Source organism: Leucopleurus acutus, assembly GCF_964270905.1.
Source record: "Leucopleurus acutus genome assembly, chromosome: 9".
Classification (NCBI taxonomy): Eukaryota; Metazoa; Chordata; class Mammalia; order Artiodactyla; family Delphinidae; genus Leucopleurus; species Leucopleurus acutus.
Genome location: NC_139144.1, coordinates 68,354,561 through 68,370,223, shown reverse-complemented (window position 1 = coordinate 68,370,223; position 15,663 = coordinate 68,354,561). Strand labels below are relative to the sequence as shown.

At 41.1% G+C, this 15,663-nt stretch overlaps 1 protein-coding gene across 1 annotated transcript in view; it reads left to right on the top strand.

Moving 5' to 3' along the window:
* Positions 1–15,663, top strand: part of ELMO1 (engulfment and cell motility 1) — a 495,322-nt gene that overhangs the window by 306,455 nt on the left and 173,204 nt on the right. Inside the window, exon 16 of the mRNA XM_082847008.1 lies at positions 15,064–15,200. Coding sequence (XP_082703134.1) covers positions 15,064–15,200 — 137 coding nt within the window. The remainder of the gene's footprint in view (positions 1–15,063; positions 15,201–15,663) is intronic.

The following is a 15,663-nucleotide window of genomic DNA, read 5'->3' as shown; positions in this document are numbered from 1 at the left end:
TATATACATGCTAGATATAATGTCTTTTTTACCAGGAAACATAGTGCCATGTTGGGTATCTCAGGTACATTCCAGTGACCGTATGAGATGTCCTGATCACGTGTATGTGTAAGTGAATGGTAGTGATATCAGAAACACTCTCTGTTTTTAGAGAATTGGGGAATTTTTATAAAATGAAAGTTCCTGAATGCATTTGTCATGAGAGAGGGAGAAAACTGTTTCAAAATATCAAGAATAAGATCAAAAGACCAAAAAGTAAAATAAAATACCTGTCTGCGAAGAAGGGGAATGAAAGTGTCTGAGAGCATTAACTTTTATTTCATATGGAAGGAAGTGTTGAGAATTTTCATCAGAATCTTTCTCCTGAAGTTATGGACATCTTATTTTTAGTCTCATCCTTAGTTCGTTTCTTCATTAAGATGTGTTCTTATCTAAAATGACCTCTTCTTGGTGAGGGTTTAAAAAGAAAGAGAGGGCTTCCCTGGTGGCGCAGTGGTTGAGGGTCCACCTGCCGATGCAGGGGACACGGGTTCGTGCCCTGGTCCGGGAAGATCCCACATGCCGCAGAGTGGCTGGGCCTGTGTGCCATGGCCACTGAGCCTGCGCATCCGGAGCCTGTGCTCCGCAACGGGACAGGCCACAACAGTGAAAGGCCCGCGTAACGCAAAAAAAAAAAAAAAGAGAAAAAAAAGAAAGAGAACGATGATGGTCAAGAAGCTGAAGGCCAAAATAACCTTTGTTGAATTTGGTTTAGGACAAATTCAACTGGAGGCAGTCTGTGATTGGATAACAACCACCTGAAAATACAAGGATATTATAGACACTTCAGGAGTTAATTATCATTGTATGTCAGCAAGACCAGGGGCGGAAAGTAGTAGACATTCAGTATAAGAAGAGTGTGGATAACGAAGGGTTAAAATATATCTTTACCCATCAATTTGTCTGACTTCTTCACAGACACACATTTCTGAGGCAGAATCTATATGTGTGGCCATCCCAGAGGCCCAGGAACAAGAAACCAATGTTTCATTCCTTGGAATACTAATTAGCCCGCAATCTATAAGATGAAAAACTAGTCTCATTAAAGCAGTAACAAGAGCTTAAACCTAATTTTATTAGTGCTCTTTAATAGTGAAAATACTTTTATCAACTGCAAAACCAGATTCACTTCTAGGATGTCTGTGTGTTCAAGACAGTGAGATGCACTCTGGGAACACACCCTGGTCAATGTGCCACATTTTACTCAAATATATTTCCCAAAATACCACCAAATACCTGGTTGGTTGTTTGTTTGTTTTTGAGGCTATTTCTGTGAAATAGAAATCCAGTCCTAACATAATATTTTAAAGAAATCAGAGTGCATAAGGGCTATTTTTAATGAACAGAAGTAGTATAATTTGGCTACTTATTCTAAATCTGAGACATCTGGGATAGTCATGGGTATGTGTGTGATCCGTCAGGGTCAGAGGGGCTCAATGGCTTTATTATGTGAACACTGGGAAAGTTCTAGCTGCGTAATGGTTAGGACAGCAGCAGCAGCAACTGTGCAGTTAAAAAGCCACTGGGGCAAGGAGACCTCCAAGTACACTGATTACACACATATTTTCTTCAGAGAATAGCCTCTGCAGGCTGAATGCCTCCTACGCTTACATTCTGCCTCTGCCTCTCTCTGGCTGTGTGACTGCAGACAAATCACTTAGCCTCTCTGTGCCTTGACTTTCCTCGCCTGTGAAATAGAGATGAGAATCGAACCTGTCTCATATGAGAATTAAATGATTTAATAATTGTAAAGCACGGAGAACATTGGCTGGTATATATTAAGCGTTATATAATTGCTTGACAAAAAATAGATTGGTCTGATTAGCTTGATTTTCTTAATCTTCCAGGATATTAGTCTTGCATTAAAAGAGACAAATCTTGTATCTTCTTTATTAAAACAAGGATCTGTTAAGCCAGTGAACAAATAACATGTCCCTAAGAGTCTATGAATTGTTGATTTTTTCCTCTGGCATGAAAACAGTAACATTTTCATGTGAATACATGTCTACCATAGATAAATTGGAAAAAGCAGTGTTCTTACCAACTCTAAGAACTGCATATCCAAAAATTACCTTAGTTACCAAGATCAAGTCTTCATTAAAATAATGGATCAGAGAAGAAAGAAATGGAATTAAATTTATTTTTAAATCACAGTAAACAGGCGTTCTAGAAAGTATTAACTTTATGCTTTAAAAATCTTCCATAGAGGGAAATTGATGTCTGTTGAGTGGCTTGATAACAGGGACTCTGGACCCAAACTGTTGTTAAACCCTGGCTCTGCCTCTCCTTAGCTCTGTGAACCAAGCTGCATCACTCCTCTGTGCCTCAGTTTTCTCATCTGTACAGTGGGGATGATAATAACTCTACCTACCTTGTGGAATTGTTATGAAGATTAAATGAGGAGGTACTTGTAAGAAGCTTAGAACAGTTCTTGTACATGGTCACTGCAATATTCTGAAGTAAATAGCTTACCTTTCTAGGCTGCTCACCTTCTACTTTGCTGAAATAAACTCCCCAAGTGTCTTATAATTCAGGTTATGTCCTTTTCAAGTTTTCCAGCCAGCTGTTACTCGTCTGATATGTAATGCCTTATCCTTTAGTTTCCTGTCTGTTTGGTAAATCTCAGTCCAGTACCTGTGTGAAGCTTGACCTTTTCCTAAATTATTTACACGATGCTTGAGGATATGCTTCTTGGGGCCTGGTGTTCTGTTTGTGCGCTGAGAGGGCCCTCTGCACAAACCTGCCCACGTGATCCTGGGTGGGAGAGAGCCATGCTCCTTATCATGCACTCCTCTGTAAGAGGATTGAATGGAGCTATATATAGACAAAAATATTAGGAATTTAACTCTATTTTGTTCACTAATATAAATCTTCATCCTCTCAAAGCCCATGTTGGCAAAAGCATGATTGTCAATAGATTATTCCTTCGATATCCCCCTGTATCTCCCTTAATTCCACCATCCGGGGGGGGTACACATTGTTAATACTGTTCTGCAATCCTTGAGGCCGTATGTGCCGTGTGACAGAGTGTGACACGGACCTGAGATGGGCACTAAGTCCTAGTGCTCCTGCTGAAGGCCATGTGTGGTAAACGAGGCATGTCAGGGGTGGGTAAGTGACCCCCACCCCCCCGGCAGGACTAGTTGTTGGTTGGCAGTTGATCTACAGAGGAGGATTACCTACTGTATTTTGGGTACATATCAGATTTGGGTTTTCTTTTCTGTGCATTTGTGTAATCTACTTCCTTTATAAAGTTCCTCATTTTTTTATTAAGAGAACACCTATATTTGGATTTCAGAAAACTGGGAGAGACAAGGCAGAGGACTGGGTTATTTTTCAGGTTGCAATATTTATTTTAAAGCAGTGGGTGAAGCATGTGTGGAGCCTTCCAAAGTGCCCCTGTCACAGCAAGAGTGCTGAGACATGTGCTGTGCAAAAGCTGGCGGACATCCCTCATCCCGTTTTATTAAAAGTGCATGAAGTGGGGCATAATAGAAACCATGTAGAAGAAAAGCATGTTAAGGGAGGCACGAGGGGGAAGGAAACCAAGGAAGGGAATGTGGGCATGTGTCCGTGGAAGACGGGCCATGTGAGAACCATGAAGAATGCAGAAATTACTAAATCAGGATTCCTGTTTTTTGTAGGTTCATAATCAAGTGTGGGGATTCCGAGCAGGTAGAGGAAATAAAAGGTCTATGGAAACACAAAGGAAGTGGACGTTGGGCAGGGCTAGAGGGAAATGCCTTTAACAAAGGGATGGGCTTTGGAGGATGACTCAATGGACTCCGCGAAGAGGGAAACCCAAGAGCTTAACATGTGCAGATACAAGCAGGGGTGTTTTATTTGATGAAGAGGTAGAAACTGTGGCTGCCTTTAGCATTCAGTCATAGGTCAGAGGAAAGTTAGGAGAATGGAGTAGGGGCAGACTGGGACGTGTTGAATGTTTTGCTAAAGTATTTGCATTTTATCCTAACACCGACAGGTAATCACTGAGTTTTTAAGGGGAGTCATATACTGAGTACGAAAGACAAGAAAGAACGTCTTGGCCTGTCCTCGTTCCTTAATTTCGTATTTATCGGACTTAGGGTTACTTATTTTTAGCCCCTTTTGCCAGCTCCCCAGCTCTGGTTAAGGCTCTGAGCCTCAGGTCAAGATGTCATCCAGGGTCATGTGATGGCACGCAGTACTTACTGGGTCTTCAGTGAGGCACATCCCAGCTGCTCATTAATCAGCCTCTATCCCAGCATAACCCTCCAGTGCCCATCTCACATGGGCAATTATTTATATCCATGCTAAATTTGCTGTATGACAGTCTCTTAATGTGTCGCTTCTTAGAATAATTTTCCTTATAAAGGAAATTTCAATAAGGGCATGCAGAAATTGCTTCTTGGATGTGCTGTCCTTTGCCCTGCCTTGGACTATTTACCACCCAACTAGAATTTTCCTCTTTCTTTATCTTCCACTGTACCTCCCAATGCTGCAGCCACACCACCCCCAAAAGGTAGCTAAAAATATTTCACATTTGGTTTTACATTACTAATATATACCACAAACTGTATACTTCTTTCCAAAGAATTCATTTTTTTTCCTATTCTTTTCTTCTCTTTGGGCTAAGAAAGAGACCTTTCATAGACCTGTAAGTGGATGCAGAAACAATTATTTTGCCAAGAGGTAAGGTGTCAAGGATCCAGGTTCTGTTTTCCTGCAACTCTTAGTTGTTTCGGCCAGAGGACCAAGAAAAAGCACAAATACAGAGCATGTCAGTAAGACCATTTTTCAATTATAAGCTAACTTCTAGGAGTCACTTAGCTCACTCTTTTTTTTTTTTGTGATACGCGGGCCTCTCACTGTTGTGGCCTCTCCCGTTGCGGAGCACAGGCTCCGGATGCGCAGGCTCAGCAGCCATGGCTCACGGGCCCAGCCGCTCTGCGGCATGTGGGATCTTCCCGGACCGGGGCACGAACCCGTGTCCCCTGCATTGGCAGGCGGACTCTCAACCACTGCGCCACCAGGGAAGCCCTACCTAGCTCACTCTTATCATAAATCTTAATTTCCTGGAATTTCTGCACATTTTGTCATTTGGTTAAACGTAAGATGATGAGATGCTGCTCTGTAATCTTCCAGGTGAACTGATACCTTCATGAAAGCGGTTAAAGTGAATAAGATTTCACACAAGCTAAACCTTGTACTAAATTCAAGATTTGGGGGAAAGTTACACATCTTATTTGTATTCTGCACAACATTTTATAGCTACCATTTATTGAGTGCTTATTATATGCCAGGCACTATGCTAAGTGTTTTATGGGAATCCTCTCACTATATCTTTACTCACTTCTACAGATATAAATTACTGTTATTATCATCATAATAACAGAGACTTGGTGACATTAAAGGACTTAGTTGAGAAGGTATAGAGGAAGAATTCTAGCCGCAGTCCTGACTCCTAACCACTTAGTACTCAAGTTTTCATGTGATTCATCACTCGTCCTTAATACACTGAAGTATCTAGTAAGTGGAGTCCAGAATAACAGGAATCCTCAAATTACCTGAATTTTAATTCTATTAAAAAGAGAGAAAGGGTAGGGGAAGAAAGGCGATAGGAAGTTGTTACTTTATTCCACTCCTATTTAAACCCTGTTAATGGCTTCCCATTGTAGGTAGCATAAAGCCCACACTCCCTAATATGTTCTACAAAGAATTAGATGATCTGACGCCTGCCTACGTCTTCCACCTCATCTTTTACTCATCTCTCTTTGTCCTTGAACTCAAGGTCATATAGATAATGAGTGGCAGAGCTAGGATCCAAACTCAGGCAGAATGGCTCCAGGGCCATGCTCTTAACTACCTTGCTAGTTCGATGTATGGATGGATGAATGGGTAGATGAAGGAATGGGTGGGTGGATGGATGGATGAGTGGATCAATGCATCGATGGACTGATGGATGGACAGTTAGGTGGACATGTACATGCGTGGATGGAAGGAAGGAAGGAAGGATCTATAAATGAATGAAGGAAGTAAATGAGGCAGGGAGGAAACTAATTTCAAACAGACTTGTGACTCAGAGTTTATATACAACTATTCAAATCTATTATAGCTTTTCCATCAGCATCTGCAACACTCTTCAGTGAGATCAGGATCCCCATTCACAAAAGTAAATGCACACATATACTCTTTTATCCATCTAACAAATGAAATTGAACTAAAGTCCAGGTGTGGAGAGGTACCCCTGAACAACATTAGAGGCTGATACCACTTAGGTGATTGGACTAGGATGCCTGCATAGACAGGCTATATGTTTTCGATCCAGCCAGTAAACCTGGCTGCATGAAATGCCAATCCCTGGCTCCAGAGATGATAGGCAGGGCAAATATAGCACTACTTCTGAAAGCCCATCAAAATCATCTGCAGTAGTTTGTAGTTTTACACTGTCTGAAATGTTGTTGTTCCTTTTTATTTGCTTAGAAAGCTCATATTCTACCTTTTTAACTTAACATTTTTATGCCAGTGTAACTTAAATAAATAGAAGTGTTCAAATCCTGAAAGCACAGCACAGCTCAGTGAATTTTCCAGTCACCAGCTATCCATTTTGCTACTCCTTAGCTCAAGATAGAGGGTATTATGCAACCACCAGAGACAATTGTGAGCTGCCCTCTCCCCAATTTCTTCTTGTCTCCAAGAGAACAATACCGTTTCCACCACCATCAATAAATTTTCCATTTTGAGCTTTACATAAATAGGACCACATAGTATGTCGTCCTTTGTAGAGGGCTCTGTTTGTTCAACATTGTGTTTTCTATTCATTCATGTTACTGTGTGCAGCATGGTTTTTAAAAATTATTTCTTTGTAGTAATTATGTTGCTATATGAGTAAGCTATAATTTATCCAATGTATTGGATGGACATTTTGGTTACTTCAAGATTCTGGCTGTAACAAGTAGTGCGATTATTAACATTCAGGTACCTTTCTTATGTAGCACCTGTGTATGCATTTCTTTTGGGTTTATATCTTTGGGTAGAATTGCTGTGTCATTGGCTATGAATATTTTAGCTTGACTAAATACTGTCAAACTGCTTTTCAAAGTAGTTGAACCAATTTAAACTCCTAACAACAGTTTATGAGAATTCCATTTTTTCCACATTCTTATCCACACTTAGTTTTTTTTTTTTTTAATCTCTTCATTGTAGCCATTCTGGTGATGTTTGAAAATATCTCATTGTAGTTTAAATTTGCATTTCCCTGGTGATTAAAAAAGCCAAGCATCTTTTCATGTTTATTGGACACTTAGATATCTTATTTTGTGAAGTACCTATTTACACTTTGCCTATTTTTCTACTAGATTGTCTCACTTTTTATTATTGATTTATAGGGTTATTTATATATTATGGATACCAGGTTTTTTTGCCAGGTAATGTTGCACGTTTTTCTCCTACCCTGAAGTTGCCATCTTTTTTGTATCTTTTGATGAACAGAGGTTCTTGATCTTAATATAAGCCAATGAACATTTTCCTTAGGGTTAATAATCTTTTTGGTCCTGTTTAAGAAATCTTTGCTCACCTCTAGGTTATGAATGTATTCTGCTGTATTTTATAGAAGCTTCATTGTTTTTTCTTTCACATTGAGACCTATAATCGACTTAGAGTTGAGTTTTGTAGATGGTGTGAGGTAGGGAGTCATAATTCATTTTTTAGATGCATATATAATTGGCTCAGCACAAATTACTGAAAATTCTTTTCACTGTGGTGTCACCTTTTTCATAAATCTAGTGATTGTATATACAAGACTATATCTGAGAAACTTAAAAGCTTTTGCACAGCAAAGGAAACCATAAACAAGGTGAAAAGACAACCCTCAGAATGGGAAAAAATGTTTGCAAATGAAGCAACTGACAGAGGATTAATCTCCAAAATTTACAAGCAGCTCATGCAGCTCAATATCAAAAAAGCAAACAACCCAATCCAAAAATGGGCAGAAGACCTAAATAGACATTTCTCCAAAGAAGATATACAGACTGCCAACAAACACGTGAAAGGATGCTCAACATCACTAATCATTAGAGAAAAGCAAATCAAAAGTACAATGAGGTATCACCTCACACCAGTCAGAATGGCCATCATCAAAAAATCTACAAACAATAAGTGCTGGAGAGGGTGTGGAGAAAAGGGAACCCTCCTGCACTGTTGGTAGGAATGTAAATTGATACAGCCACTATGGAGAACAGTATGGAGGTTCCTTAAAAAACTAAAAATAGAACTACCATACAACCCAGCAATCCCACTACTGGGCATATACCCTGAGAAAACCATAATTCAAAAAGAGTCATGTACCACAATGTTCATTGCAGGTCTATTTACAATAGCCAGGACATGGAAGCAACCTAAGTGTCCATCAACAGATGAATGGATAAAGAAGATGTGGCACATATATACAATGGAATATTACTCAACCATAAAAAGAAACGAAATTGAGTTATTTGTAGTGAGGTGTATGGACCTAGAGTCTGTCATACAGAGTGAAGTAAGTCAGAAAGAGAAAAACAAATACCCTATGCTAACACATATATATGGAATCTAAAAAAAAAAAAATGGTGCTGATGAACCTAGGGGCAGGACAGGAATAAAGACACAGATGTAGAGAATGGACTTGAGGACATGGGGAGGGGGAAGGGTAAGCTGGGATGAAGTGAGAGAGTGGCATGGACTTATATACACTACCAAATGTGAAATAGATAGCTAGTGGGAAGCAGCCGCATAGCACAGGGAGATCAGCTCGGTGCTTTGTGTCCACCTAGAGAGGTGGGATAGGGAGGGTGGGAGGGAGACACAAGAGGGAGGAGATATGGGGATATAGGTATATATATAGCTGATTCACTATGTTATAAAGTAGAAACTAACACACCATTGCAAAGCAATTATACTCCAATAAAGATGTTGAAAAAAAAAAGACTATATCTGAACCCCCTATCCTATTCTATTCTGTTTTTCCATTCATGGACCAATATCAAGCTATTTTAATTATTATAATTTTATAATGTCTTTCTATCCGCATATATAATTCCTCCAAATTTGTCATTTTACCTAAGTACAATAATAATTTTGCTATTAAAACTGGTAACAACTAGCACTTACTGTTGCTTGTTTTATCTGTTAATATGTGAATCATGTATCACTTTAGATTTAATCTTAGCAGTAATCTGATAAGATGCATTTCCTTTTTTTATAATGAAAAAATTGAGGCCCAGAGGAAGGGTAAGTTGATAAAGGTCACATTGCTATTGAGTAGTGACACCAAGATTTGCACCCAGGCCGACCTTGCTCTAGAACCTGCTCTTTTATTAACACATAACTGTGTGCCTGGGATGTGGCCTCAGGTCATTCTTTGTGAGTCGGCTATCTTTTGATGCTAGTGTCTGATTTTCAGTCCTAACACTAGTAGGTATTTTTTTCTCTCTCCATGTCCATAAAAAAAGGCCCAGAAGGAAAGTGAACAATGAAGCATTGGATTAGATGGTGTGTCTTTTTAGTGTCGATTTCATACTATTTTTAGGCATGAGAGAGGATAGAACAGAATATCCAGAGTTCTATTAAACCAGGTTTCAGGGGCTGCGTAGAGCTGAGCAGCTTTCAAGCCTCTGATCCCCTGTCCTGAAATAGCAGGGGTGGAAGCTTCTACACTAGCAGAGCTCAGCAGTGGGGGAACTTCACATTCTTTGTCCTCACTCTCTTCGCCTTTTCACCTCTCCCACCTACAAAAGGTTTTGAACTTTTAGCATCTTCCTACACAGCACCAAAACTCCAAAACCAAGCTATTAAAGAATAGCCGTTCTAAAAATAGAAACTCAAAGGTCACAAGGGTAAGATCTTCTGCAAAGGTATAAAGAGACATTGCATCTGAGAATTCATGGGTGTATTACCCAGACCGACCCTAGAGCCACAAAGAGTTCTAGTCTGAGTTTCCACGCTTTGGATACCTAGTAAGATTTTACAACCGCTCTGGCAGTTTTCATGTATGAAATGCTTCTGTGTTTATGATTTATCCCCTTCTTCCTGTAGCTCAGAATTTTAAGACACAATGCCCTTTGTGTTAGGCCAGTGCTTATCTCTCTTTCAAAGTGCACCATTTCCAAACACTGTTGCAGTTGAAATAGCTCATTATTTCATGGTAAAAATACTCAAAGTTTGCCTAGTGCCTCCAAAACATGTGTCCCTGTATTCACTTGCAAATGGGTTCACAGTCTCAGTATAACAAGGGTCATGGAAAGCATGGGACAGAGCTTTTCAGCATGTCAAAAATTATGTTTGTCTAAGAAAATTCCCGTGAAAGTGCAGAAATTATGTGCATTTGCCTGTGTCATCTTGTCATTCTATCTTTAGTCATGTAATTTTCTTATGTAATGGTCTGCATTAGGTGATATTAATAGATTGAAAGGAGCTGAAAACAAATAACAAGTTTCTTATGAAAAGAAGAGTAAATACTATCTCATCAAACATTTTCTAAGCCTATCAAATGCCACTTTGATGCCCTAACACCCTAACTGAAATGTGTAGCCATCCTGTCATTCAAGGAAATAATACTTTAGGACATAGGTTAAATGCAGGTGTAACGTCCAAGTTCTATAATTATTGATGGATATTAGGGACTTAAAAATACATTACGTGGTGTGTGTGTTTGTATGTGCGTGTGTGTAATGTCTTAGAATCTGAGACTTGGCAGGAACCTTACCAGCCCATTTACAGGTAAGAAACTTGGAGCCCTGGAGCTGAGGTGACCTTCTAAGGTCACAAGGCAGCACTAGAACCCTTTCTTTGTATGCACCTTTCATTGTTTACTTGCTGCACTGCAGTAGCCCTTGTTCTTTGAGCCTCCAGTGATGATACCTGCCTCACTTGACATTATCCAATGAAAAATGGGAACAAATCTACTTTGAAAGGCAAAATGCTACATAAGTGTATAGCATTCTTATTTTTTATTTTTAAAACAAAGGTGTGTGGATTATAGAAGCTTTCAAAGTTGGCCTATTTATAAATGAATTATATGTCAGTAAATTAATAAGAACCCACTTCACCCTCAGCCCTGAAAACACCTTAATATTCCAGACTTAAAAGACCAGTAAGTTGATTCTTTTTTTATAAAAGAGAATCTCATTGTGTTAAAAATAGTGTGCTTAAAAGAATTTGGTTTTGGGGGCTTCCCTGGTGGCGCAGTGGTTGAGGGTCCGCCTGCCGATGCAGGGGACACGGGTTCGTGCCCCGGTCCGGGAGGATCCCACATGCCGCGGAGCGGCTGGGCCCGTGAGCCATGGCCGCTGAGCCTGCGCGTCCAGAGCCTGTGCTCCGCAACGGGAGAGGCCACAACAGTGAGAGGCCCATGTACCGCAAAAAAAAAAAAAAAAAAAATTGGTTTTTGAAAAGTCTTGCTATTTTTGTCCCATTGAAAACTCCTCTTTAAATTTCATGTATAAAATCATTGCCTACAAATTCACTTTTTTCCTCAAAAAGTGTTTTTATTTTCCTATAAAATAGTAGTAGTAGGAGTAGTAGTAGCAGTAGTAAACCTCCCCCTCTCTTTTTATCTGTTTGTTTAAACCTCTGAGTTAAGGACCCTGTTCATGAGAGTCAGGGCATCCCTGTGAGCTGATACAAGCTCACCTTTATCACTGGGATGGCCTGGGCCGGGGTCCACTTGCTATATGATGACGAGCATCATAATCCTGTTGGCTCACACTTGCACTGAGCTTCTCCATGTAGTCACTGTTCCCTTTTAATCCCCACAGCCACCTGATGAAGTTTATACTACTGTTGCCCCCAGTTTACAGATGAGAACACTGAGACACTGACAGATGAAATGACTTGCCCAGGTGACTCAGCAGTAGGCAAAAGAACCCGTATTTGAACCCCAGCAGCCTGGCTCCCAGCATCTTTGCCCCTTTTCCACCATCATGAACTCTTGGGCAAGCCATTTTGCCTTTCTCACTACTCTTGCCTGCAAAATAAAAGAGGGAAACAAATCAGATAATCTGGTCCAGTCCTTCCTGCTCGATCATCCTCAATCCTGAATATCTGCAATTTGAATGTTTTTGAGGAAAAAAGTATTAATACTTATTACTTTTTCCTTGCCTCTAATACAGGAACATCCTTTTAAGGATGTAAAATCCCAAAATAGATCAGTCTTTTCATTGTTTCTTTTGTAACATGTCAAGGAACAAATTGTTTTGATTTGCTGTTTGCCCATTCCTCATCCCAAGGGATGAGTCTCAAAGAATCTTAGGATGACGGCAAAGCCATCCTCGTGTGGAGGTTGAAAACACTGGCTCTGGTGTAGAATGTTGGGTGTGATTCCTGGTCCTGTCACTGCAACAATGATGGGCTTTGGAGCCAAGTCGACCTGAGTTTGAAACCCAGCTCTGCCACTTGAAAGCCACGTGACCTTGGACAATTTTCTAACTCTCCTATTTCTAATTTTATAAAAAGAAATTGATGTTATCTTCCTAGGGGCTTGATGTAATAAGTAACAGTAATGGTGCCTGGCACGTGGCTGGTGACAGTGGCATGGCCATTGTTGGTACTGTCACATGGCCAGGTGTTGTCCATCAACAGGTGCTGGCTGGGCACTTACTGTGAGCCCCACTGGACTGCAGGTCAGGATGCTGGTTTCTGTTGAAGGAGGAATCCAAGGAGATCTAGGGGTGTGGGTGGAGAAATTAATTTTCAAAGTAGCAATCACAAGGAAATGCCCTGAGCTCTTGATATCAACTAAGGCAGGAAGCGGCTGCTGTGTCAACTAAACTGTGGGTTTCCAATGCTCGTTTGGAGCCACCTATAAAAGGCTCATGATGGAAGGCTTAATTTCTCCAGGTTTCACCTGTCTTATATATACAGTGAGGATAAGCATCGTGCCTACCTCCTGGGTTGCTGTGAAGATAACGCCTGTAGAGCCCTTGGGGAGTTATACACAATCTTCTGTCCCCCCGCCCCCCCGCCCCGATCCCTATTATTAACGATGTTGTTTCCCTCCCTCTTCACCCAAACAAGAGTCGGGCTTGTTGGTCGCAGTTTTGTTTGGCTAGCTCAGCTCCAGTAGTCCCATAAAACTTTAACTAGGGCATAAAATACACATATAATCACACTAGCCCCCAAAAAGATACCCTCATAATGTGATTAATAATGAGGTTTTGTATGGCGATAGTGGTTTAAAGTGCTCCTGTAGACTGCTAAATTTTAAAGGCTTCAGTGCTTATGAAAGTGACAGCTCATTGCCCAGGGCAGCAAACACATAATCCTGTGTTTACTTTTCAAGTTCCTTAAATAGCTTTGCCTATCAGGTCAGAATGTCACTTTCGCCATCTCTACTGGTAATGAGCTGGAGTGGGATAACTTATATGTTCTTGCCTCTAATTTCTGAGATGTAACAGGCTTGACTTAAGAATTGGAGGAATCAAAAAACAGCCTATGTTCCTGGAAACAATATGCTGGCACGACATTCATTGTTATCACCACCGCCTTGCTCCAACTTTTATCCTTTCAAAGCACTTTCCTGTGAATCGTGTTATTTGAGCCTCTCCATAGCCTATGGAGAAAGCAAGGAGGTTTCATTTCCATTTTTTAGTTTAGAAAATCAAGGCTTAGAAAGGTGAAGTGACTAGCTTCTCATTGTCATGGGCTGGACTTGAACTCAAACCTTCTGCCCTCAGACCCAAACCTTTTCTGCATGACTGCAAGCTGTTGCTAGCCTATGCCCTTACCTTCTCTGGAAGAAAACAGAATTTACTATAATAAAGTGTGAAGATAGAAGAGGTTTGTGTATAAGTGTGTCCCCCAAAGCAGAGCATGTCCTCTTAGGTTTGATCAGGGTTCACTCACCAGGGGCCTTCACCCGAGGATCCTCTCTAAGTAGAATTCATGTTCAACTACACGGTGGGCACCAGGGTCTTCCCCAAGTACAGAAGTTCTCTGCTGTAAACCCTACTCCCGCCCCACTCCATCCTCCTCTCCTGGGCTTCCAGAGCTTAAAATTCTATCATTTGGGGTCTTGAAGACGAATTGGTCTTTAAATAAATTCCAATTAAAATCAGAATTCTTTCACTGTAAGTAACAGCTTATATTTAAAGAAATAAAATTTAGAATCTTGTTTTGGGGGGGGTCACAAAGCCCACTTACTTGGGCTCCAGTATCCTCATCCCTTAAGACATAAACAGTAAGATGCGTTCTAAAGATCAAATGAATGTACGTAAAAGGGCTATAAAAAGGTCAGCTTGACAGAGAGCTGAGAATGAAGGGGCTGGTGTACTGGTCTGGGAAGGAGGAGAGAGGTGGCCATACCTAGAACTCAAAGCACTGGGTCTGACCATTACTAAGGAAGCTTTGTAATGGGGTGGATTGAAGGCAGTCTGACTGACTTCAGGGTTTGGTCCAGGACCGAACCAGTTGCAGCCTTCAAAGCCACTTGGGTTGCTTTGACCTCCAGCCATCTGTGTCTGAGAATGTAAAACAAATGGTTAATGGTGTCTGAGGTTAATGATCTCAAATATCCCCTAATCAATGCCATAAGAGGAAAAAGAGCCCCCTGGAGAAATAAAGGATGCTATTTTCAAAGTTGCAATTAATTGTGTATTCGGGAAAACTCATCTTCTGCCAGTTATTCTGTTGAGAAATAGGAAATTAAGGGTGATGGAAGAGCTGTGACTGACAGGGCAGTTTGAATAACCTTTATAAGGTCAAGAAGGCAGATGCAGAGCCCATACTCAACACCACGGATCCTGGACCAAAGCCATAAGGATCATATCATGGAGTGAGTTAGGAGCTCACTTCCTTCAGTCAAACTATGCGCCTAAGGGTAGGTCTGACCATCTGACCTTAAACTGTGAAGTTTCACGGTGACTACCCTTTGGTTGCCTTTTCAAAATGCCTTTTTTTCCACTGTGGCTTGAGCCAAATATGCCTCTCGTCATCTCCCTTTGGAGCATGTGTCTGTATCCTTTCATCTCCCTTCTCACACTTCCTCCCTTCTTTCCCTCCTCTTTCCTCCAGCTAGTGAGACCTGCAACGATTTCCACCCGATGTTCTTCACCCACGACAGATCCTTCGAGGAGTTTTTCTGCATCTGTATCCAGCTCCTGAACAAGACATGGAAGGAAATGAGAGCAACCTCTGAAGACTTCAACAAGGTAAGGAGAATCTGAAGCAGAGACAGAAGCTTCCTGTGTGCCTGGTGGAGGCCCACCCACCTTTGCATGGTCCCTTCGCTGGGTGTGGAAGGAGAATGAGGACGACTGTGATTTTAGGTGACGTTAAGGATGGAGAAGGAAAGGCATACCTATACAGACAGGAAGCTGTGTGCCAGCGATGCTCTTATCTCTCTAGGGATAAGCTTGGAGCAACTTTGTTCCTTTTGGCTTAGTAAGCAGGGGCCACCAGCAGAGACCCTTTCTTGAGAAATATTGATAAGATGAACTTTTTCCTTTAAAAGCCTTGGTCCGGGATGCCTTGTTATTACAGACCTAGTGGGGAAAATGCCTCCACCCCACCTGTGCAGGTGGCTGCCAGGGAGTGAATAAGATGAGGAAGGCTGCTGTGGTCACTTGGTTTCTTTGTGGGTTATGGCTGCGTTGAGATAACTGCCCTTTGCTC